This window comes from Somniosus microcephalus, chromosome 5 (genome assembly GCF_052327205.1).
Source record: "Somniosus microcephalus isolate GS21.2 chromosome 5, FLI_Smic_1.0, whole genome shotgun sequence".
Classification (NCBI taxonomy): Eukaryota; Metazoa; Chordata; class Chondrichthyes; order Squaliformes; family Somniosidae; genus Somniosus; species Somniosus microcephalus.
In genome coordinates this window covers 17434675-17459702 of record NC_140991.1, presented here as the reverse complement: position 1 = coordinate 17459702, position 25028 = coordinate 17434675, and the positions used below count along the sequence as shown (strand labels likewise).

At 55.9% G+C, this 25028-nt stretch overlaps 1 protein-coding gene across 1 annotated transcript in view; it reads left to right on the top strand.

Moving 5' to 3' along the window:
- Positions 1 to 25028, top strand: part of LOC147116925 (E3 ubiquitin-protein ligase TRIM21-like) — a 72081-nt gene that overhangs the window by 28614 nt on the left and 18439 nt on the right. Inside the window, exon 2 of the mRNA XM_085987385.1 lies at positions 23399 to 23494. Coding sequence (XP_085843511.1) covers positions 23399 to 23494 — 96 coding nt within the window. The remainder of the gene's footprint in view (positions 1 to 23398; positions 23495 to 25028) is intronic.

The window sequence follows — 25028 nt, the reverse complement described above, 5'->3', positions numbered from 1 at the left end:
CCCTGAACCACTGTCTACCTCACTCCCTGAACCACTGTCTACCTCACTCCCTGAACCACTGTCTACCTCACTCCCTGAACCACTGTCTACCTCACTCCCTGAACCACTGTCTACCTCACTCCCTGAACCACTGTCTACCTCACTCCCTGAACCACTGTCTACCGCACTCCCTGGACCGCTGTCTACCGCACTCCCTGAACCACTGTCTACCTCACTCCCTGAACCACTGTCTACCTCACTCCCTGAACCACTGTCTACCGCACTCCCTGAACCACTGTCTACCTCACTCCCTGAACCACTGTCTACCGCACTCCCTGAACCACTGTCTACCTCACTCCCTGAACCACTGTCTACCTCACTCCCTGAACCACTGTCTACCGCACTCCCTGAACCACTGTCTACTGCACTCCCTGAACCACTGTCTACCGCACTCCCTGGACCACTGTCTACCGCACTCCCTGAACCACTGTCTACCTCACTCCCTGGACCGCTGTCTACCTCACTCCCTGAACCACTGTCTACCTCACTCCCTGAACCACTGTCTACCGCACTCCCTGAACCACTGTCTACCTCACTCCCTGAACCACTGTCTACCGCACTCCCTGAACCACTGTCTACCGCACTCCCTGAACCACTGTCTACCTCACTCCCTGAACCACTGTCTACCTCACTCCCTGAACCACTGTCTACCGCACTCCCTGAACCACTGTCTACTGCACTCCCTGAACCACTGTCTACCTCACTCCCTGAACCACTGTCTACCTCACTCCCTGAACCACTGTCTACCGCACTCCCTGAACCACTGTCTACCTCACTCCCTGAACCACTGTCTACCGCACTCCCTGAACCACTGTCTACCGCACTCCCTGAACCACTGTCTACCTCACTCCCTGAACCACTGTCTACCGCACTCCCTGAACCACTGTCTACCTCACTCCCTGAACCACTGTCTACCTCACTCCCTGAACCACTGTCTACTGCACTCCCTGAACCGCTGTCTACCTCACTCCCTGAACCACTGTCTACCTCACTCCCTGAACCGCTGTCTACCTCACTCCCTGAACCACTGTCTACCTCACTCCCTGAACCACTGTCTACCGCACTCCCTGAACCATTGTCTACCTCACTCCCTGAACCACTGTCTACCTCACTCCCTGAACCACTGTCTACCTCACTCCCTGAACCACTGTCTACCGCACTCCCTGAACCATTGTCTACCTCACTCCCTGAACCACTGTCTACCTCACTCCCTGAACCACTGTCTACCGCACTCCCTGAACCACTGTCTACTGCACTCCCTGAACCACTGTCTACCGCACTCCCTGGACCACTGTCTACCGCACTCCCTGAACCACTGTCTACCTCACTCCCTGGACCGCTGTCTGCCGCACTCCCTGCACCGCTGTCTACCTCACTCCCTGAACCACTGTCTACCTCACTCCCTGAACCACTGTCTACCTCACTCCCTGAACCACTGTCTACCGCACTCCCTGAACCACTGTCTACCTCACTCCCTGAACCACTGTCTACCTCACTCCCTGAACCACTGTCTACCGCACTCCCTGAACCACTGTCTACCTCACTCCCTGAACCACTGTCTACCTCACTCCCTGAACCACTGTCTACCTCACTCCCTGAACCACTGTCTACCTCACTCCCTGAACCACTGTCTACCTCACTCCCTGAACCGCTGTCTGCCGCACTCCCTGGACCACTGTCTACCGCACTCCCTGAACCACTGTCTACCTCACTCCCTGAACCGCTGTCTACTGCACTCCCTGAACCACTGTCTACCTCACTCCCTGAACCACTGTCTACATCACTCCCTGAACCACTGTCTACCTCACTCCCTGAACCACTGTCTACCGCACTCCCTGAACCATTGTCTACATCACTCCCTGAACCACTGTCTACCTCACTCCCTGAACCACTGTCTACCTCACTCCCTGAACCACTGTCTACCTCACTCCCTGAACCACTGTCTACCTCACTCCCTGAACCACTGTCTACCTCACTCCCTGAACCACTGTCTACCTCACTCCCTGAACCACTGTCTACCTCACTCCCTGAACCACTGTCTACCTCACTCCCTGAACCACTGTCTACCGCACTCCCTGAACCACTGTCTACCTCACTCCCTGAACCACTGTCTACCTCACTCCCTGAACCACTGTCTACCGCACTCCCTGAACCACTGTCTACCGCACTCCCTGAACCACTGTCTACCTCACTCCCTGAACCACTGTCTACCGCACTCCCTGAATCGCTGTCTACCGCACTCCCTGAACCACTGTCTACCGCACTCCCTGAACCACTGTCTACCTCACTCCCTGAACCACTGTCTACCGCACTCCCTGAACCACTGTCTGCCGCACTCCCTGAACCACTGTCTACCTCACTCCCTGAACCACTGTCTACCGCACTCCCTGGACCACTGTCTACCTCACTCCCTGAACCACTGTCTACCGCACTCCCTGAACCACTGTCTACCGCACTCCCTGAACCACTGTCTACCTCACTCCCTGAACCACTGTCTACCGCACTCCCTGAACCACTGTCTGCCGCACTCCCTGAACCACTGTCTACCTCACTCCCTGAACCACTGTCTACCGCACTCCCTGAACCACTGTCTACCGCACTCCCTGAACCACTGTCTACCTCACTCCCTGAACCACTGTCTACCGCACTCCCTGAACCACTGTCTACCTCACTCCCTGAACCACTGTCTACCGCACTCCCTGAACCACTGTCTACCGCACTCCCTGGACCGCTGTCTACCTCACTCCCTGAACCACTGTCTACCTCACTCCCTGAACCACTGTCTACCTCACTCCCTGAACCACTGTCTACCTCACTCCCTGAACCACTGTCTACCGCACTCCCTGAACCACTGTCTACCGCACTCCCTGAACCACTGTCTACCTCACTCCCTGAACCACTGTCTACCGCACTCCCTGAACCACTGTCTACCTCACTCCCTGAACCGCTGTCTACCGCACTCCCTGAACCGCTGTCTACCTCACTCCCTGAACCACTGTCTACCTCACTCCCTGAACCACTGTCTACCGCACTCCCTGGACCATTGTCTACCTCACTCCCTGAACCACTGTCTACCGCACTCCCTGGACCACTGTCTACCGCACTCCCTGGACCATTGTCTACCTCACTCCCTGAACCACTGTCTACCTCACTCCCTGGACCACTGTCTACCGCACTCCCTGAACCACTGTCTACCGCCCTCCCTGAACCACTGTCTACCTCACTCCCTGAACCACTGTCTGCCGCACTCCCTGAACCACTGTCTACCTCACTCCCTGAACCACTGTCTACCGCACTCCCTGAACCACTGTCTACCGCACTCCCTGAACCACTGTCTACCTCACTCCCTGAACCACTGTCTACCTCACTCCCTGAACCACTGTCTACCTCACTCCCTGAAACGCTGTCTACTGCACTCCCTGGACCACTGTCTACCGCCCTCCCTGAACCACTGTCTACCGCACTCCCTGGACCACTGTCTACTGCACTCCCTGGACCACTGTCTGCCGCACTCCCTGGACCACTGTCTACCGCACTCCCTGAACCACTGTCTACCTCACTCCCTGAACCACTGTCTACCGCACTCCCTGAACCACTGTCTACCGCACTCCCTGAACCACTGTCTACCTCACTCCCTGAACCACTGTCTACCGCACTCCCTGAACCACTGTCTACCGCACTCCCTGAACCACTGTCTACCGCACTCCCTGGACCACTGTCTGCCGCACTCCCTGGACCACTGTCTACCTCACTCCCTGAACCACTGTCTACCGCACTCCCTGAACCACTGTCTACCGCACTCCCTGGACCACTGTCTGCCGCACTCCCTGGACCACTGTCTACCTCACTCCCTGAACCACTGTCTACCTCACTCCCTGAACCACTGTCTACCGCACTCCCTGAACCACTGTCTACCTCACTCCCTGGACCACTGTCTACCTCACTCCCTGAACCACTGTCTACCTCACTCCCTGAACCACTGTCTACCGCACTCCCTGGACCACTGTCTGCCGCACTCCCTGAACCACTGTCTACCGCACTCCCTGAACCACTGTCTACCTCACTCCCTGAACCACTGTCTACCTCACTCCCTGAACCACTGTCTACCGGACTCCCTGAACCACTGTCTACCTCACTCCCTGAACCACTGTCTACCGCACACCCTGAACCATTGTCTACCTCACTCCCTGAACCACTGTCTACCGCACTCCCTGGACCACTGTCTACCTCACTCCCTGAACCACTGTCTACCGCACTCCCTGAACCACTGTCTACCTCACTCCCTGAACCACTGTCTACCTCACTCCCTGAACCACTGTCTACCTCACTCCCTGAACCACTGTCTACCTCACTCCCTGAACCACTGTCTACCTCACTCCCTGAACCACTGTCTACCTCACTCCCTGAACCACTGTCTACCTCACTCCCTGAACCATTGTCTACCTCACTCCCTGAACCACTGTCTACCGCACTCCCTGAACCACTGTCTACCGCACTCCCTGAACCACTGTCTACCTCACTCCCTGAACCACTGTCTACCTCACTCCCTGAACCACTCTCTACCTCACTCCCTGAACCACTGTCTACCGCACTCCCTGAACCACTGTCTACCGCACTCCCTGAACCACTGTCTACCTCACTCCCTGAACCACTGTCTACCTCACTCCCTGAACCACTGTCTACCTCACTCCCTGAACCACTGTCTACCTCACTCCCTGAACCACTGTCTACCGCACTCCCTGAACCACTGTCTACCGCACTCCCTGAACCACTGTCTACCGCACTCCCTGAACCACTGTCTACCTCACTCCCTGAACCACTGTCTACCTCACTCCCTGAACCACTGTCTACCTCACTCCCTGAACCACTGTCTACCGCACTCCCTGAACCACTGTCTACCTCACTCCCTGAACCACTGTCTACCTCACTCCCTGAACCACTGTCTACCTCACTCCCTGAACCACTGTCTACCTCACTCCCTGGACCATTGTCTACCTCACTCCCTGAACCACTGTCTACCTCACTCCCTGGACCATTGTCTACCGCACTCCCTGAACCACTGTCTACCTCACTCCCTGGACCATTGTCTACCTCACTCCCTGAACCACTGTCTACCTCACTCCCTGGACCATTGTCTACCGCACTCCCTGAACCACTGTCTACCTCACTCCCTGAACCACTGTCTACCTCACTCCCTGAACCACTGTCTACCTCACTCCCTGAACCACTGTCTACCTCACTCCCTGAACCATTGTCTACCGCACTCCCTGAACCACTGTCTGCCTCACTCCCTGAACCACTGTCTACCTCACTCCCTGAACCACTGTCTACCTCACTCCCTGAACCATTGTCTACCGCACTCCCTGAACCACTGTCTACATCACTCCCTGAACCACTGTCTACCGCACTCCCTGGACCACTGTCTACCGCACTCCCTGAACCACTGTCTACCGCACTCCCTGGACCACTGTCTACTGCACTCCCTGAACCACTGTCTACCTCACTCCCTGAACCACTGTCTACCACACTCCCTGGACCACTGTCTACCTCACTCCCTGAACCACTGTCTACCGCACTCCCTGGACCACTGTCTACCGCACTCCCTGAACCACTGTCTACCGCACTCCCTGAACCACTGTCTACCTCACTCCCTGAACCACTGTCTACCTCACTCCCTGAACCATTGTCTACCGCACTCCCTGAACCACTGTCTACCGCACTCCCTGAACCACTGTCTACCACACTCCCTGGACCGCTGTCTACCTCACTCCCTGAACCACTGTCTACCGCACTCCCTGAACCACTGTCTACCACACTCCCTGAACCACTGTCTACCTCACTCCCTGAACCACTGTCTACCGCACTCCCTGAACCACTGTCTACCGCACTCCCTGAACCACTGTCTACTGCACTCCCTGAACCACTGTCTACCGCACTCCCTGGACCAATGTCTACCTCACTCCCTGAACCACTGTCTACTGCACTCCCTGAACCACTGTCTACTGCACTCCCTGAACCACTGTCTACCTCACTCCCTGGACCACTGTCTACCTCACTCCCTGAACCACTGTCTACTGCACTCCCTGAACCACTGTCTACTGCACTCCCTGAACCACTGTCTACCTCACTCCCTGAACCACTGTCTACCTCACTCCCTGGACCACTGTCTACCTCACTCCCTGAACCATTGTCTACCGCACTCCCTGAACCACTGTCTACCTCACTCCCTGAACCATTGTCTACCGCACTCCCTGAACCACTGTCTACCTCACTCCCTGAACCGCTGTCTACCTCACTCCCTGGACCACTGTCTACCTCACTCCCTGAACCATTGTCTACCGCACTCCCTGAACCACTGTCTACCGCACTCCCTGAACCACTGTCTACCTCACTCCCTGAACCACTGTCTACCGCAGCCCCTGAACCACTGTCTACCTCACTCCCTGAACCACTGTCTACCTCACTCCCTGGACCACTGTCTACCTCACTCCCTGAACCATTGTCTACCGCACTCCCTGAACCACTGTCTACCTCACTCCCTGAACCGCTGTCTACCTCACTCCCTGAACCACTGTCTACCTCACTCCCTGAACCGCTGTCTACCTCACTCCCTGAACCACTGTCTACCTCACTCCCTGAACCACTGTCTACCTCACTCCCTGAACCACTGTCTACCTCACTCCCTGAACCACTGTCTACCGCACTCCCTGAACCACTGTCTACTGCACTCCCTGGACCACTGTCTACCTCACTCCCTGAACCGCTGTCTACCTCACTCCCTGAACCGCTGTCTACCTCACTCCCTGAACCACTGTCTACCTCACTCCCTGAACCACTGTCTACCTCACTCCCTGAACCGCTGTCTACCTCACTCCCTGAACCACTGTCTACCTCACTCCCTGAACCACTGTCTACCTCACTCCCTGAACCACTGTCTACCGCACTCCCTGAACCACTGTCTACCTCACTCCCTGAACCACTGTCTACCGCACTCCCTGAACCACTGTCTACCGCACTCCCTGAACCACTGTCTACCTCACTCCCTGAACCACTGTCTACCGCACACCCTGAACCATTGTCTACCTCACTCCCTGAACCACTGTCTACCGCACTCCCTGGACCACTGTCTACCTCACTCCCTGAACCACTGTCTACCGCACTCCCTGAACCACTGTCTACCTCACTCCCTGAACCACTGTCTACCTCACTCCCTGAACCACTGTCTACCTCACTCCCTGAACCACTGTCTACCTCACTCCCTGAACCACTGTCTACCTCACTCCCTGAACCACTGTCTACCTCACTCCCTGAACCACTGTCTACCTCACTCCCTGAACCATTGTCTACCTCACTCCCTGAACCACTGTCTACCGCACTCCCTGAACCACTGTCTACCGCACTCCCTGAACCACTGTCTACCTCACTCCCTGAACCACTGTCTACCTCACTCCCTGAACCACTGTCTACCGCACTCCCTGAACCACTGTCTACCGCACTCCCTGAACCACTGTCTACCTCACTCCCTGAACCACTGTCTACCTCACTCCCTGAACCACTGTCTACCTCACTCCCTGAACCACTGTCTACCTCACTCCCTGAACCACTGTCTACCGCACTCCCTGAACCACTGTCTACCGCACTCCCTGAACCACTGTCTACCGCACTCCCTGAACCACTGTCTACCTCACTCCCTGAACCACTGTCTACCGCACTCCCTGAACCACTGTCTACCGCACTCCCTGAACCACTGTCTGCCGCACTCCCTGAACCACTGTCTACCGCACTCCCTGAACCACTGTCTACCTCACTCCCTGAACCACTGTCTACCTCACTCCCTGAACCACTGTCTACCTCACTCCCTGAACCACTGTCTACCTCACTCCCTGGACCATTGTCTACCTCACTCCCTGAACCACTGTCTACCTCACTCCCTGGACCATTGTCTACCGCACTCCCTGAACCACTGTCTACCTCACTCCCTGGACCATTGTCTACCTCACTCCCTGAACCACTGTCTACCTCACTCCCTGGACCATTGTCTACCGCACTCCCTGAACCACTGTCTACCTCACTCCCTGAACCACTGTCTACCTCACTCCCTGAACCACTGTCTACCTCACTCCCTGAACCACTGTCTACCTCACTCCCTGAACCATTGTCTACCGCACTCCCTGAACCACTGTCTGCCTCACTCCCTGAACCACTGTCTACCTCACTCCCTGAACCACTGTCTACCTCACTCCCTGAACCATTGTCTACCGCACTCCCTGAACCACTGTCTACATCACTCCCTGAACCACTGTCTACCGCACTCCCTGGACCACTGTCTACCTCACTCCCTGAACCACTGTCTACCGCACTCCCTGAACCACTGTCTACCGCACTCCCTGAACCACTGTCTACCTCACTCCCTGAACCACTGTCTACCGCACTCCCTGGACCACTGTCTACCGCACTCCCTGAACCACTGTCTACCGCACTCCCTGAACCACTGTCTACCTCACTCCCTGAACCACTGTCTACCTCACTCCCTGAACCATTGTCTACCGCACTCCCTGAACCACTGTCTACCGCACTCCCTGAACCACTGTCTACCACACTCCCTGGACCGCTGTCTACCTCACTCCCTGAACCACTGTCTACCGCACTCCCTGAACCACTGTCTACCACACTCCCTGAACCACTGTCTACCTCACTCCCTGAACCACTGTCTACCGCACTCCCTGGACCAATGTCTACCTCACTCCCTGAACCACTGTCTACTGCACTCCCTGAACCACTGTCTACTGCACTCCCTGAACCACTGTCTACCTCACTCCCTGGACCACTGTCTACCTCACTCCCTGAACCACTGTCTACTGCACTCCCTGAACCACTGTCTACTGCACTCCCTGAACCACTGTCTACTGCACTCCCTGAACCACTGTCTACCTCACTCCCTGAACCACTGTCTACCTCACTCCCTGGACCACTGTCTACCTCACTCCCTGAACCATTGTCTACCGCACTCCCTGAACCACTGTCTACCTCACTCCCTGAACCATTGTCTACCGCACTCCCTGAACCACTGTCTACCTCACTCCCTGAACCGCTGTCTACCTCACTCCCTGGACCACTGTCTACCTCACTCCCTGAACCACTGTCTACCGCACTCCCTGAACCACTGTCTACCACACTCCCTGAACCACTGTCTACCGCACTCCCTGAACCACTGTCTACCGCACTCCCTGAACCACTGTCTACCTCACTCCCTGAACCACTGTCTACCGCAGCCCCTGAACCACTGTCTACCTCACTCCCTGAACCACTGTCTACCTCACTCCCTGGACCACTGTCTACCTCACTCCCTGAACCATTGTCTACCGCACTCCCTGAACCACTGTCTACCTCACTCCCTGAACCGCTGTCTACCTCACTCCCTGAACCACTGTCTACCTCACTCCCTGAACCGCTGTCTACCTCACTCCCTGAACCACTGTCTACCTCACTCCCTGAACCACTGTCTACCTCACTCCCTGAACCACTGTCTACCTCACTCCCTGAACCACTGTCTACCGCACTCCCTGAACCACTGTCTACTGCACTCCCTGGACCACTGTCTACCTCACTCCCTGAACCGCTGTCTACCTCACTCCCTGAACCGCTGTCTACCTCACTCCCTGAACCACTGTCTACCTCACTCCCTGAACCACTGTCTACCTCACTCCCTGAACCGCTGTCTACCTCACTCCCTGAACCACTGTCTACCTCACTCCCTGAACCACTGTCTACCTCACTCCCTGAACCACTGTCTACCGCACTCCCTGAACCACTGTCTACCTCACTCCCTGAACCACTGTCTACCGCACTCCCTGAACCACTGTCTACCGCACTCCCTGAACCACTGTCTACCTCACTCCCTGAACCACTGTCTACCTCACTCCCTGAACCACTGTCTACCGCACTCCCTGAACCACTGTCTACCTCACTCCCTGAACCACTGTCTACCGCACTCCCTGAACCACTGTCTACCTCACTCCCTGAACCACTGTCTACCGCACTCCCTGGACCATTGTCTACCGCACTCCCTGAACCACTGTCTACCACACTCCCTGAACCACTGTCTACCGCACTCCCTGAACCACTGTCTACCGCACTCCCTGAACCACTGTCTACCGCACTCCCTGAACCACTGTCTACCTCACTCCCTGAACCACTGTCTACCTCACTCCCTGAACCACTGTCTACCGCACTCCCTGAACCACTGTCTACCGCACTCCCTGAACCACTGTCTACCGCACTCCCTGAACCACTGTCTACCTCACTCCCTGAACCACTGTCTACCGCACTCCCTGAACCACTGTCTACCTCACTCCCTGAACCACTGTCTACCGCACTCCCTGAACCACTGTCTACCGCACTCCCTGAACCGCTGTCTACCGCACTCCCTGAACCACTGTCTACCGCACTCCCTGAACCGCTGTCTACCGCACTCCCTGAACCACTGTCTACCGCACTCCCTGAACCACTGTCTACCTCACTCCCTGAACCACTGTCTACCGCACTCCCTGAACCACTGTCTACCGCACTCCCTGAACCACTGTCTACCGCACTCCCTGAACCACTGTCTACCGCACTCCCTGAACCACTGTCTACCGCACTCCCTGAACCACTGTCTACCGCACTCCCTGAACCACTGTCTACCTCACTCCCTGAACCACTGTCTACCTCACTCCCTGAACCACTGTCTACCGCACTCCCTGAACCACTGTCTACCTCACTCCCTGAACCACTGTCTACCGCACTCCCTGAACCACTGTCTACATCACTCCCTGAACCACTGTCTACCTCACTCCCTGAACCACTGTCTACCTCACTCCCTGAACCACTGTCTACCTCACTCCCTGAACCACTGTCTACCTCACTCCCTGAACCACTGTCTACCACACTCCCTGAACCACTGTCTACCTCACTCCCTGAACCACTGTCTACCGCACTCCCTGAACCACTGTCTACATCACTCCCTGAACCACTGTCTACCTCACTCCCTGAACCACTGTCTACCTCACTCCCTGAACCACTGTCTACCTCACTCCCTGAACCACTGTCTACCTCACTCCCTGAACCACTGTCTACCGCACTCCCTGAACCACTGTCTACCGCACTCCCTGAACCACTGTCTACCTCACTCCCTGAACCACTGTCTACCTCACTCCCTGAACCACTGTCTACCGCACTCCCTGGACCGCTGTCTACAGCACTCCCTGAACCGCTGTCTACAGCACTCCCTGAACCACTGTCTACCGCACTCCCTGAACCACTGTCTACCGCACTCCCTGAACCACTGTCTACCGCACTCCCTGAACCACTGTCTACCTCACTCCCTGAACCACTGTCTACCGCACTCCCTGGACCATTGTCTACCTCACTCCCTGAACCACTGTCTACCGCACTCCCTGAACCACTGTCTACCGCACTCCCTGGACCGCTGTCTACCTCACTCCCTGAACCACTGTCTACCTCACTCCCTGAACCACTGTCTACCTCACTCCCTGAACCGCTGTCTACCTCACTCCCTGAACCACTGTCTACCGCACTCCCTGAACCACTGTCTACCGCACTCCCTGAACCACTGTCTACCGCACTCCCTGGACCGCTGTCTACCTCACTCCCTGAACCACTGTCTACAGCACTCCCTGAACCACTGTCTACCTCACTCCCTGAACCACTGTCTACAGCACTCCCTGAACCGCTGTCTACAGCACTCCCTGAACCACTGTCTACCTCACTCCCTGAACCACTGTCTACCGCACTCCCTGAACCACTGTCTACCTCACTCCCTGAACCACTGTCTACCGCACTCCCTGAACCACTGTCTACTGCACTCCCTGAACCACTGTCTACCTCACTCCCTGGACCGCTGTCTACAGCACTCCCTGAACCGCTGTCTACAGCACTCCCTGAACCACTGTCTACCGCACTCCCTGAACCACTGTCTACCTCACTCCCTGAACCACTGTCTACCGCACTCCCTGAACCACTGTCTGCCGCACTCCCTGAACCACTGTCTACCGCACTCCCTGGACCACTGTCTACCTCACTCCCTGAACCACTGTCTGCCGCACTCCCTGAACCACTGTCTACAGCACTCCCTGAACCGCTGTCTACCTCACTCCCTGAACCACTGTCTACCTCACTCCCTGAACCACTGTCTACCTCACTCCCTGAACCACTGTCTACCTCACTCCCTGGACCACTGTCTACCTCACTCCCTGAACCACTGTCTGCCGCACTCCCTGAACCACTGTCTACTGCACTCCCTGAACCACTGTCTACCTCACTCCCTGAACCACTGTCTACCTCACTCCCTGAACCACTGTCTACCTCACTCCCTGAACCACTGTCTACCTCACTCCCTGGACCACTGTCTACCTCACTCCCTGAACCACTGTCTACTGCACTCCCTGAACCACTGTCTACCACACTCCCTGGACCACTGTCTGCCGCACTCCCTGAACCACTGTCTACCTCACTCCCTGAACCACTGTCTACCGCACTCCCTGAACCACTGTCTACCTCACTCCCTGAACCACTGTCTACTGCACTCCCTGAACCACTGTCTACCACACTCCCTGGACCACTGTCTGCCGCACTCCCTGAACCACTGTCTACCTCACCCCCTGAACCACTGTCTACCTCACTCCCTGAACCACTGTCTACCTCACTCCCTGAACCACTGTCTGCCGCACTCCCTGAACCACTGTCTACCTCACTCCCTGAACCACTGTCTACCTCACTCCCTGAACCACTGTCTACCGCACTCCCTGAACCACTGTCTACCTCACTCCCTGAACCACTGTCTACCTCACTCCCTGAACCACTGTCTACCTCACTCCCTGAACCACTGTCTACCGCACTCCCTGAACCACAGTCTGCCGCACTCCCTGAACCACTGTCTACCGCACTCCCTGAACCACTGTCTACCGCACTCCCTGAACCACTGTCTACCTCACTCCCTGAACCACTGTCTACCGCACTCCCTGGACCACTGTCTACCGCACTCCCTGGACCGCTGTCTGCCGCACTCCCTGAACCACTGTCTACCACACTCCCTGAACCACTGTCTACCTCACTCCCTGAACCACTGTCTACCTCACTCCCTGAACCACTGTCTACCTCACTCCCTGAACCACTGTCTACCTCACTCCCTGAACCACTGTCTACCTCACTCCCTGAACCACTGTCTACCTCACTCCCTGAACCACTGTCTACCGCACTCCCTGAACCACTGTCTACCTCACTCCCTGAACCACTGTCTACCGCACTCCCTGAACCACTGTCTACCTCACTCCCTGAACCACTGTCTACCTCACTCCCTGAACCACTGTCTACCGCACTCCCTGAACCACTGTCTACCTCACTCCCTGAACCACTGTCTACCGCACTCCCTGAACCACTGTCTACCTCACTCCCTGAACCACTGTCTACCGCACTCCCTGAACCACTGTCTACCGCACTCCCTGGACCACTGTCTACCGCACTCCCTGAACCACTGTCTACCTCACTCCCTGGACCGCTGTCTACCTCACTCCCTGAACCACTGTCTACCTCACTCCCTGAACCACTGTCTACCGCACTCCCTGAACCACTGTCTACCTCACTCCCTGAACCACTGTCTACCGCACTCCCTGAACCACTGTCTACCGCACTCCCTGAACCACTGTCTACCTCACTCCCTGAACCACTGTCTACCTCACTCCCTGAACCACTGTCTACCGCACTCCCTGAACCACTGTCTACCTCACTCCCTGAACCACTGTCTACCGCACTCCCTGAACCACTGTCTACTGCACTCCCTGAACCACTGTCTACCTCACTCCCTGAACCACTGTCTACCTCACTCCCTGAACCACTGTCTACCTCACTCCCTGAACCACTGTCCAGCGCACTCCCTGAACCACTGTCTACCGCACTCCCTGAACCACTGTCTACCTCACTCCCTGAACCACTGTCTACTGCACTCCCTGAACCGCTGTCTACCTCACTCCCTGAACCACTGTCTACCTCACTCCCTGAACCGCTGTCTACCTCACTCCCTGAACCGCTGTCTACTGCACTCCCTGAACCACTGTCTACCGCACTCCCTGAACCACTGTCTACCTCACTCCCTGAACCACTGTCTACCGCACTCCCTGAACCACTGTCTACCGCACTCCCTGAACCACTGTCTACCTCACTCCCTGAACCACTGTCTACCTCACTCCCTGAACCACTGTCTACCTCACTCCCTGAACCACTGTCCAGCGCACTCCCTGAACCACTGTCTACCGCACTCCCTGAACCACTGTCTACCTCACTCCCTGAACCACTGTCTACCGCACTCCCTGAACCACTGTCTACCTCACTCCCTGAACCACTGTCTACTGCACTCCCTGAACCGCTGTCTACCTCACTCCCTGAACCACTGTCTACCTCACTCCCTGAACCACTGTCTACCTCACTCCCTGAACCACTGTCTACCTCACTCCCTGAACCACTGTCTACCGCACTCCCTGAACCATTGTCTACCTCACTCCCTGAACCACTGTCTACCTCACTCCCTGAACCACTGTCTACCTCACTCCCTGAACCACTGTCTACCGCACTCCCTGAACCATTGTCTACCTCACTCCCTGAACCACTGTCTACCTCACTCCCTGAACCACTGTCTACCGCACTCCCTGAACCACTGTCTACTGCACTCCCTGAACCACTGTCTACCTCACTCCCTGAACCACTGTCTACCGCACTCCCTGAACCACTGTCTACCTCACTCCCTGGACCGCTGTCTGCCGCACTCCCTGGACCGCTGTCTACCTCACTCCCTGAACCACTGTCTACCTCACTCCCTGAACCACTGTCTACCTCACTCCCTGAACCACTGTCTACCGCACTCCCTGAACCACTGTCTACCTCACTCCCTGAACCACTGTCTACCTCACTCCCTGAACCACTGTCTACCGCACTCCCTGAACCACTGTCTACCTCACTCCCTGAACCACTGTCTACCTCACTCCCTGAACCACTGTCTACCTCACTCCCTGAACCACTGTCTACCTCACTCCCTGAACCACTGTCTACCTCACTCCCTGAACCGCTGTCTGCCGCACTCCCTGGACCGCTGTCTACCGCACTCCCTGAACCACTGTCTACATCACTCCCTGAACCACTGTCTACATCACTCCCTGAACCACTGTCTACCTCACTCCCTGAACCACTGTCTACCTCACTCCCTGAACCACTGTCTACCTCACTCCCTGAACCACTGTCTACCTCACTCCCTGAACCACTGTCTACCTCACTCCCTGAACCACTGTCTACCTCACTCCCTGAACCACTGTCTACCGCACTCCCTGAACCACTGTCTACCTCACTCCCTGAACCACTGTCTACCTCACTCCCTGAACCACTGTCTACCTCACTCCCTGAACCACTGTCTACCGCACTCCCTGAACCACTGTCTACCGCACTCCCTGAACCACTGTCTACCTCACTCCCTGAACCACTGTCTACCGCACTCCCTGAACCACTGTCTGCCGCACTCCCTGAACCACTGTCTACCTCACTCCCTGGACCGCTGTCTACCTCACTCCCTGAACCACTGTCTACCGCACTCCCTGAACCACTGTCTACCTCACTCCCTGAACCACTGTCTACCGCACTCCCTGAACCACTGTCTGCCGCACTCCCTGAACCACTGTCTACCTCACTCCCTGAACCACTGTCTACCGCACTCCCTGAACCACTGTCTACCTCACTCCCTGAACCACTGTCTACCTCACTCCCTGAACCACTGTCTACCGCACTCCCTGAACCACTGTCTACCTCACTCCCTGAACCACTGTCTACCTCACTCCCTGAACCACTGTCTACCTCACTCCCTGAACCACTGTCTACAGCACTCCCTGAACCACTGTCTACCTCACCCCCTGAACCACTGTCTACCTCACTCCCTGAACCACTGTCTACCTCACTCCCTGGACCACTGTCTACCGCACTCCCTGAACCACTGTCTACCGCACTCCCTGAACCACTGTCTACCGCACTCCCTGGACCGCTGTCTACCTCACTCCCTGAACCACTGTCTACCTCACTCCCTGAACCACTGTCTACCTCACTCCCTGAACCACTGTCTACCTCACTCCCTGAACCACTGTCTACCGCACTCCCTGAACCACTGTCTACCGCACTCCCTGAACCACTGTCTACCTCACTCCCTGAACCACTGTCTACCGCACTCCCTGAACCACTGTCTACCTCACTCCCTGAACCGCTGTCTACCGCACTCCCTGAACCACTGTCTACCTCACTCCCTGAACCACTGTCTACCTCACTCCCTGAACCACTGTCTACCGCACTCCCTGGACCACTGTCTACCTCACTCCCTGAACCACTGTCTACCTCACTCCCTGGACCACTGTCTACCGCACTCCCTGAACCACTGTCTACCTCACTCCCTGAACCACTGTCTACCGCACTCCCTGGACCATTGTCTACCTCACTCCCTGAACCACTGTCTACCGCACTCCCTGGACCACTGTCTACCGCACTCCCTGGACCATTGTCTACCTCACTCCCTGAACCACTGTCTACCTCACTCCCTGGACCACTGTCTACCGCACTCCCTGAACCACTGTCTACCGCCCTCCCTGAACCACTGTCTACCTCACTCCCTGAACCACTGTCTGCCGCACTCCCTGAACCACTGTCTACCTCACTCCCTGAACCACTGTCTACCGCACTCCCTGAACCACTGTCTACCGCACTCCCTGAACCACTGTCTACCTCACTCCCTGAACCACTGTCTACCTCACTCCCTGAACCACTGTCTACCTCACTCCCTGAAACGCTGTCTACTGCACTCCCTGGACCACTGTCTACCGCCCTCCCTGAACCACTGTCTACCGCACTCCCTGGACCACTGTCTACTGCACTCCCTGGACCACTGTCTGCCGCACTCCCTGGACCACTGTCTACCGCACTCCCTGAACCACTGTCTACCTCACTCCCTGAACCACTGTCTACCGCACTCCCTGAACCACTGTCTACCGCACTCCCTGAACCACTGTCTACCTCACTCCCTGAACCACTGTCTACCGCACTCCCTGAACCACTGTCTACCGCACTCCCTGAACCACTGTCTACCTCACTCCCTGAACCACTGTCTACCGCACTCCCTGGACCACTGTCTGCCGCACTCCCTGGACCACTGTCTACCTCACTCCCTGAACCACTGTCTACCGCACTCCCTGAACCACTGTCTGCCGCACTCCCTGGACCACTGTCTACCGCACTCCCTGAACCACTGTCTACCTCACTCCCTGGACCACTGTCTGCCGCACTCCCTGGACCACTGTCTACCTCACTCCCTGAACCACTGTCTACCGCACTCCCTGAACCACTGTCTACCGCACCCCCTGGACCACTGTCTGCCGCACTCCCTGGACCACTGTCTACCTCACTCCCTGAACCACTGTCTACCTCACTCCCTGAACCACTGTCTACCTCACTCCCTGGACCACTGTCTACCGCACTCCCTGAACCACTGTCTACCTCACTCCCTGGACCACTGTCTACCTCACTCCCTGAACCACTGTCTACCGCACTCCCTGGACCACTGTCTACCGCACTCCCTGAACCACTGTCTACCGCACTCCCTGAACCACTGTCTACCTCACTCCCTGAACCACTGTCTACCTCACTCCCTGAACCACTGTCTACCGCACTCCCTGAACCACTGTCTACCTCACTCCCTGAACCACTGTCTACCGCACTCCCTGAACCACTGTCTACCTCACTCCCTGAACCACTGTCTACCGCACTCCCTGAACCACTGTCTACCTCACTCCCTGAACCACTGTCTACCTCACTCCCTGAACCATTGTCTACCTCACTCCCTGAACCACTGTCTACCGCACTCCCTGGACCACTGTCTACCTCACTCCCTGAACCACTGTCTACCGCACTCCCTGAACCACTGTCTACCTCACTCCCTGAACCACTGTCTACCTCACTCCCTGAACCACTGTCTACCTCACTCCCTGAACCACTGTCTACCTCACTCCCTGAACCACTGTCTACCTCACTCCCTGAACCACTGTCTACCTCACTCCCTGAACCACTGTCTACCTCACTCCCTGAACCATTGTCTACCTCACTCCCTGAACCACTGTCTACCGCACTCCCTGAACCACTGTCTACCGCACTCCCTGAACCACTGTCTACCTCACTCCCTGAACCACTGTCTACCTCACTCCCTGAACCACTGTCTACCGCACTCCCTGAACCACTGTCTACCGCACTCCCTGAACCACTGTCTACCTCACTCCCTGAACCACTGTCTACCTCACTCCCTGAACCACTGTCTACCTCACTCCCTGAACCACTGTCTACCTCACTCCCTGAACCACTGTCTACCGCACTCCCTGAACCACTGTCTACCGCACTCCCTGAACCACTGTCTACCGCACTCCCTGAACCACTGTCTACCTCACTCCCTGAACCACTGTCTACCTCACTCCCTGAACCACTGTCTACCTCACTCCCTGAACCACTGTCTACCGCACTCCCTGAACCACTGTCTACCTCACTCCCTGAACCACTGTCTACCTCACTCCCTGAACCACTGTCTACCTCACTCCCTGAACCACTGTCTACCTCACTCCCTGGACCATTGTCTACCTCACTCCCTGAACCACTGTCTACCTCACTCCCTGGACCATTGTCTACCGCACTCCCTGAACCACTGTCTACCTCACTCCCTGGACCATTGTCTACCTCACTCCCTGAACCACTGTCTACCTCACTCCCTGAACCACTGTCTACCTCACTCCCTGAACCACTGTCTACCTCACTCCCTGAACCACTGTCTACCTCACTCCCTGAACCATTGTCTACCGCACTCCCTGAACCACTGTCTGCCTCACTCCCTGAACCACTGTCTACCTCACTCCCTGAACCACTGTCTACCTCACTCCCTGAACCATTGTCTACCGCACTCCCTGAACCACTGTCTACATCACTCCCTGAACCACTGTCTACCGCACTCCCTGGACCACTGTCTACCGCACTCCCTGAACCGCTGTCTACCGCACTCCCTGAACCACTGTCTACCTCACTCCCTGAACCACTGTCTACATCACTCCCTGAACCATTGTCTACCGCACTCCCTGAACCACTGTCTACCGCACTCCCTGAACCACTGTCTACCGCACTCCCTGAACCACTGTCTACCGCACTCCCTGAACCACTGTCTACCGCACTCCCTGAACCACTGTCTACCTCACTCCCTGAACCACTGTCTACCGCACTCCCTGGACCACTGTCTACCGCACTCCCTGAACCACTGTCTACCGCACTCCCTGAACCACTGTCTACCTCACTCCCTGAACCACTGTCTACCTCACTCCCTGAACCATTGTCTACCGCACTCCCTGAACCACTGTCTACCGCACTCCCTGAACCACTGTCTACCACACTCCCTGGACCGCTGTCTACCTCACTCCCTGAACCACTGTCTACCGCACTCCCTGAACCACTGTCTACCACACTCCCTGAACCACTGTCTACCTCACTCCCTGAACCACTGTCTACCGCACTCCCTGGACCGCTGTCTACCTCACTCCCTGAACCACTGTCTACCTCACTCCCTGGACCGCTGTCTACCTCACTCCCTGAACCACTGTCTACCTCACTCCCTGGACCACTGTCTACCTCACTCCCTGAACCACTGTCTACTGCACTCCCTGAACCACTGTCTACTGCACTCCCTGAACCACTGTCTACCTCACTCCCTGGACCACTGTCTACCTCACTCCCTGAACCACTGTCTACTGCACTCCCTGAACCACTGTCTACTGCACTCCCTGAACCACTGTCTACTGCACTCCCTGAACCACTGTCTACCTCACTCCCTGAACCACTGTCTACCTCACTCCCTGGACCACTGTCTACCTCACTCCCTGAACCATTGTCTACCGCACTCCCTGAACCACTGTCTACCTCACTCCCTGAACCATTGTCTACCGCACTCCCTGAACCACTGTCTACCTCACTCCCTGAACCGCTGTCTACCTCACTCCCTGGACCACTGTCTACCTCACTCCCTGAACCATTGTCTACCTCACTCCCTGAACCACTGTCTACCGCAGCCCCTGAACCACTGTCTACCTCACTCCCTGAACCATTGTCTACCGCACTCCCTGAACCACTGTCTACCTCACTCCCTGAACCATTGTCTACCGCACTCCCTGAACCACTGTCTACCTCACTCCCTGAACCATTGTCTACCGCACTCCCTGAACCACTGTCTACCTCACTCCCTGAACCGCTGTCTACCTCACTCCCTGGACCACTGTCTACCTCACTCCCTGAACCATTGTCTACCGCACTCCCTGAACCACTGTCTACCGCACTCCCTGAACCACTGTCTACCTCACTCCCTGAACCACTGTCTACCGCAGCCCCTGAACCACTGTCTACCTCACTCCCTGAACCACTGTCTACCGCAGCCCCTGAACCACTGTCTACCTCACTCCCTGAACCGCTGTCTACCTCACTCCCTGAACCACTGTCTACCTCACTCCCTGAACCGCTGTCTACCTCACTCCCTGAACCATTGTCTACCGCACTCCCTGAACCACTGTCTACCGCACTCCCTGAACCACTGTCTACCTCACTCCCTGAACCACTGTCTACCTCACTCCCTGAACCACTGTCTACCTCACTCCCTGAACCACTGTCTTCCTCACTCCCTGAACCACTGTCTACCGCACTCCCTGAACCACTGTCTACTGCACTCCCTGAACCACTGTCTACCGCACTCCCTGAACCACTGTCTACCGCACTCCCTGAACCACTGTCTACCGCACTCCCTGAACCACTGTCTACCGCACTCCCTGAACCACTGTCTACCTCACTCCCTGGACCACTGTCTACCTCACTCCCTGAACCACTGTCTACCTCACTCCCTGGACCACTGTCTACCGCACTCCCTGAACCACTGTCTACCTCACTCCCTGAACCACTGTCTACCTCACTCCATGAACCACTGTCTACCTCACTCCCTGAACCACTGTCTACCTCACTCCCTGAACCACTGTCTACCGCACTCCCTGAACCACTGTCTACCTCACTCCCTGAACCACTGTCTACCTCACTCCCTGAACCGCTGTCTACCGCACTCCCTGAACCACTGTCTACCTCACTCCCTGAACCACTGTCTACCACACTCCCTGGACCGCTGTCTACTGCACTCCCTGAACCACTGTCTACCTCACTCCCTGAACCACTGTCTACCTCACTCCCTGAACCACTGTCTACCTCACTCCCTGAACCACTGTCTACCGCACTCCCTGAACCACTGTCTACCTCACTCCCTGAACCACTGTCTACCTCACTCCCTGAACCACTGTCTACCGCACTCCCTGAACCACTGTCTACCTCACTCCCTGAACCACTGTCTACCTCACTCCCTGAACCACTGTCTACCTCACTCCCTGGACCACTGTCTACCTCACTCCCTGAACCACTGTCTACCGCACTCCCTGAACCACTGTCTACCGCACTCCCTGGACCACTGTCTACTGCACTCCCTGGACCACTGTCTACCTCACTCCCTGAACCACTGTCTACCTCACTCCCTGAACCACTGTCTACCGCACTCCCTGAACCACTGTCTACCGCACTCCCTGGACCACTGTCTACTGCACTCCCTGGACCACTGTCTACCTCACTCCCTGAACCACTGTCTACCGCACTCCCTGAACCACTGTCTACCTCACTCCCTGAACCACTGTCTACCACACTCCCTGAACCACTGTCTACCGCACTCCCTGAACCACTGTCTACCTCACTCCCTGAACCACTGTCTACCGCACTCCCTGAACCACTGTCTACCGCACTCCCTGAACCACTGTCTACCTCACTCCCTGAACCACTGTCTACCTCACTCCCTGAACCACTGTCTACCGCACTCCCTGAACCACTGTCTACCGCACTCCCTGAACCACTGTCTACCGCACTCCCTGAACCACTGTCTACCTCACACCCTGAACCACTGTCTACCGCACTCCCTGAACCACTGTCTACCTCACTCCCTGAACCACTGTCTACCGCACTCCCTGAACCACTGTCTACCGCACTCCCTGGACCACTGTCTACTGCACTCCCTGGACCACTGTCTACCTCACTCCCTGAACCACTGTCTACCTCACTCCCTGAACCACTGTCTACCTCACTCCCTGAACCACTGTCTACAGCACTCCCTGAACCACTGTCTACCTCACTCCCTGAACCACTGTCTACCGCACTCCCTGAACCACTGTCTACCTCACTCCCTGAACCACTGTCTACCTCACTCCCTGAACCACTGTCTACCGCACTCCCTGAACCACTGTCTACCTCACTCCCTGAACCACTGTCTACCGCACTCCCTGAACCACTGTCTACCGCACTCCCTGAACCACTGTCTACCGCACTCCCTGAACCACTGTCTACCGCACTCCCTGAACCACTGTCTACCACACTCCCTGAACCACTGTCTACCTCACTCCCTGAACCACTGTCTACCGCACTCCCTGGACCACTGTCTACCTCACTCCCTGAACCACTGTCTACCTCACTCCCTGAACCACTGTCTACCGCACTCCCTGAACCACTGTCTACCTCACTCCCTGAACCACTGTCTACCGCACTCCCTGAACCACTGTCTACCGCACTCCCTGAACCACTGTCTACCGCACTCCCTGAACCACTGTCTACCGCACTCCCTGAACCACTGTCTACCACACTCCCTGAACCACTGTCTACCTCACTCCCTGAACCACTGTCTACCGCACTCCCTGGACCACTGTCTACCTCACTCCCTGAACCACTGTCTACCTCACTCCCTGAACCACTGTCTACCGCACTCCCTGAACCACTGTCTACCGCACTCCCTGAACCACTGTCTACCTCACTCCCTGAACCACTGTCTACCTCACTCCCTGGACCGCTGTCTACCGCACTCCCTGAACCACTGTCTACCGCACTCCCTGGACCACTGTCTACCGCACTCCCTGAACCACTGTCTACCTCACTCCCTGAACCACTGTCTACCTCACTCCCTGGACCGCTGTCTACCGCACTCCCTGAACCACTGTCTACCGCACTCCCTGAACCACTGTCTACTGCTCTCCCTGGACCACTGTCTACCTCACTCCCTGAACCACTGTCTACCGCACTCCCTGAACCACTGTCTACCTCACTCCCTGGACCACTGTCTACCGCACTCCCTGGAATACCTATTTTGATTCATGCCACAAATAATTTTTTCTTTGAATTATTTAAACTGTCTTCATAGGAAAAATTGAGAAGGGAAGTTGAGAATCTTCGGATAATTCAGCAGAATTGCCATTTCAAACACCAAGACTTGGAGATAACCGAATCGGAAGTAAAGGTAGAGTACACAGCTGGGGTGGGTTTAAGAAGGGTCTTCCCTTGAGCTGGATGTTTTAACATGGGAACGAGCTGCTTGTTTATACTGACATGATGGGATTTGAGGTGTGTTTCTGTGATCCGGAGCTCCCGCTGGGAGCACGCGTCGGGCTAGAGCAGCCAGACTCTCAATGTTAATGGATGGAGAATCACATGGGGCTTTTCCTGTGGGGGTTTGACTGCTTCGTGCGTTCCGTCAATTGCCCTTTGCAGCCCTGTAGAAACAGGCAGCTCACTCTTTTTGCTTAGCCTGCTGTATCGAGGAGTGAATGAACCTTCAGAATTCAGCTGCCTCCTCATTATCAAGCCCTGGGTTTTCCATGTCTACCCACTTCCTCCTGTTCCCCCATGCCTTCTATTTCCGCTGCACACCCTCCGGGATCTCTGCGCTCCTCTATTTCTGGCCTCTTCCGCGTCCCCCAACTTCCTTCGCCCCACCATTGGCGGCTGTGTCTTCGGGCTCCAAGCTCTGGAATTCCCTCCCTAAACCTCTCCGCCTCTCTCCTCCTTTAAGCACCTCCTTCAAACCCACCTCTTTGACCATGGTTTTGGTCGCCTCTCCTGATACCTCCCGCTTTGGCTCAGAGTCAATTTCTGTCTGATTACGCTCCTGTGCAGCACCTTGGGACGTTTTACTTTGTTAAAGGCGCTATATAAATACAAGTTGTTGTTGTTGTTAATATCTTAATGCTTACTTGACTGAGGTTATCTCTCACACTATTTCACCCATGACACACATATGTTCCTCTTCCCCTTTTTCTTATCGTTTTAACCTGCCGCTGGTGTTTCAGTTCTGAAGAATGGTCCTCACTCCAAACGTTAGTTCTTCCAGACACTGACTGACCTGCTGTGTGTTTCCAGTACTTTCTGTTCCTTTAATTAATATCTGTAATTTTTAATTTGTTGAGCGACGTCCTCTTTTCTATCCATCTACTCGTTTTACGGAGGGTACGATAGCGTAGTGGTTAATGTTGCTCGACTAATAATCCAGAGTTCACATCCCACCGTGGCCGGTTTGAGAATTTGAATTCACTTTCAAAACAAAACCTGGAATTAAAAAGCTGGTCTCAGTAAAAGTGACCGCGAAACTGTCGGCTTGTCGTAAAAAACCCAACTGGGTCACTGATGTCCCTTTAGGGAAGGACACTTGCCGTCCTTACCCGGTCTGGGCCTATACGTGACTCCAGTCCCCACACCCCAATGCGGTTGACTCTTAACTGCCCTCTGAAGTGGCCGAGCGAGCCGCTCCCAGCTACCAGCGGTTCGAGAAGGAGGCCCACCACCATCACCTTCTCAGGGCCACTAGGGATGGGCAATAAATACCGGCCTTGCCAGCGACGCCCACATCCCAAGAATGAAATAAATATCTTGCAGCGTGTTCAATTCAGTGAGACCTCTTCGGTTGTGAATAAAAGTTGCTTTCAACGACACTCATTTGAATCCTGTGCCTGACTGAGGTAGAGAGAGAGAGAGAGAGAGAGAAAACGTGAAGGAAA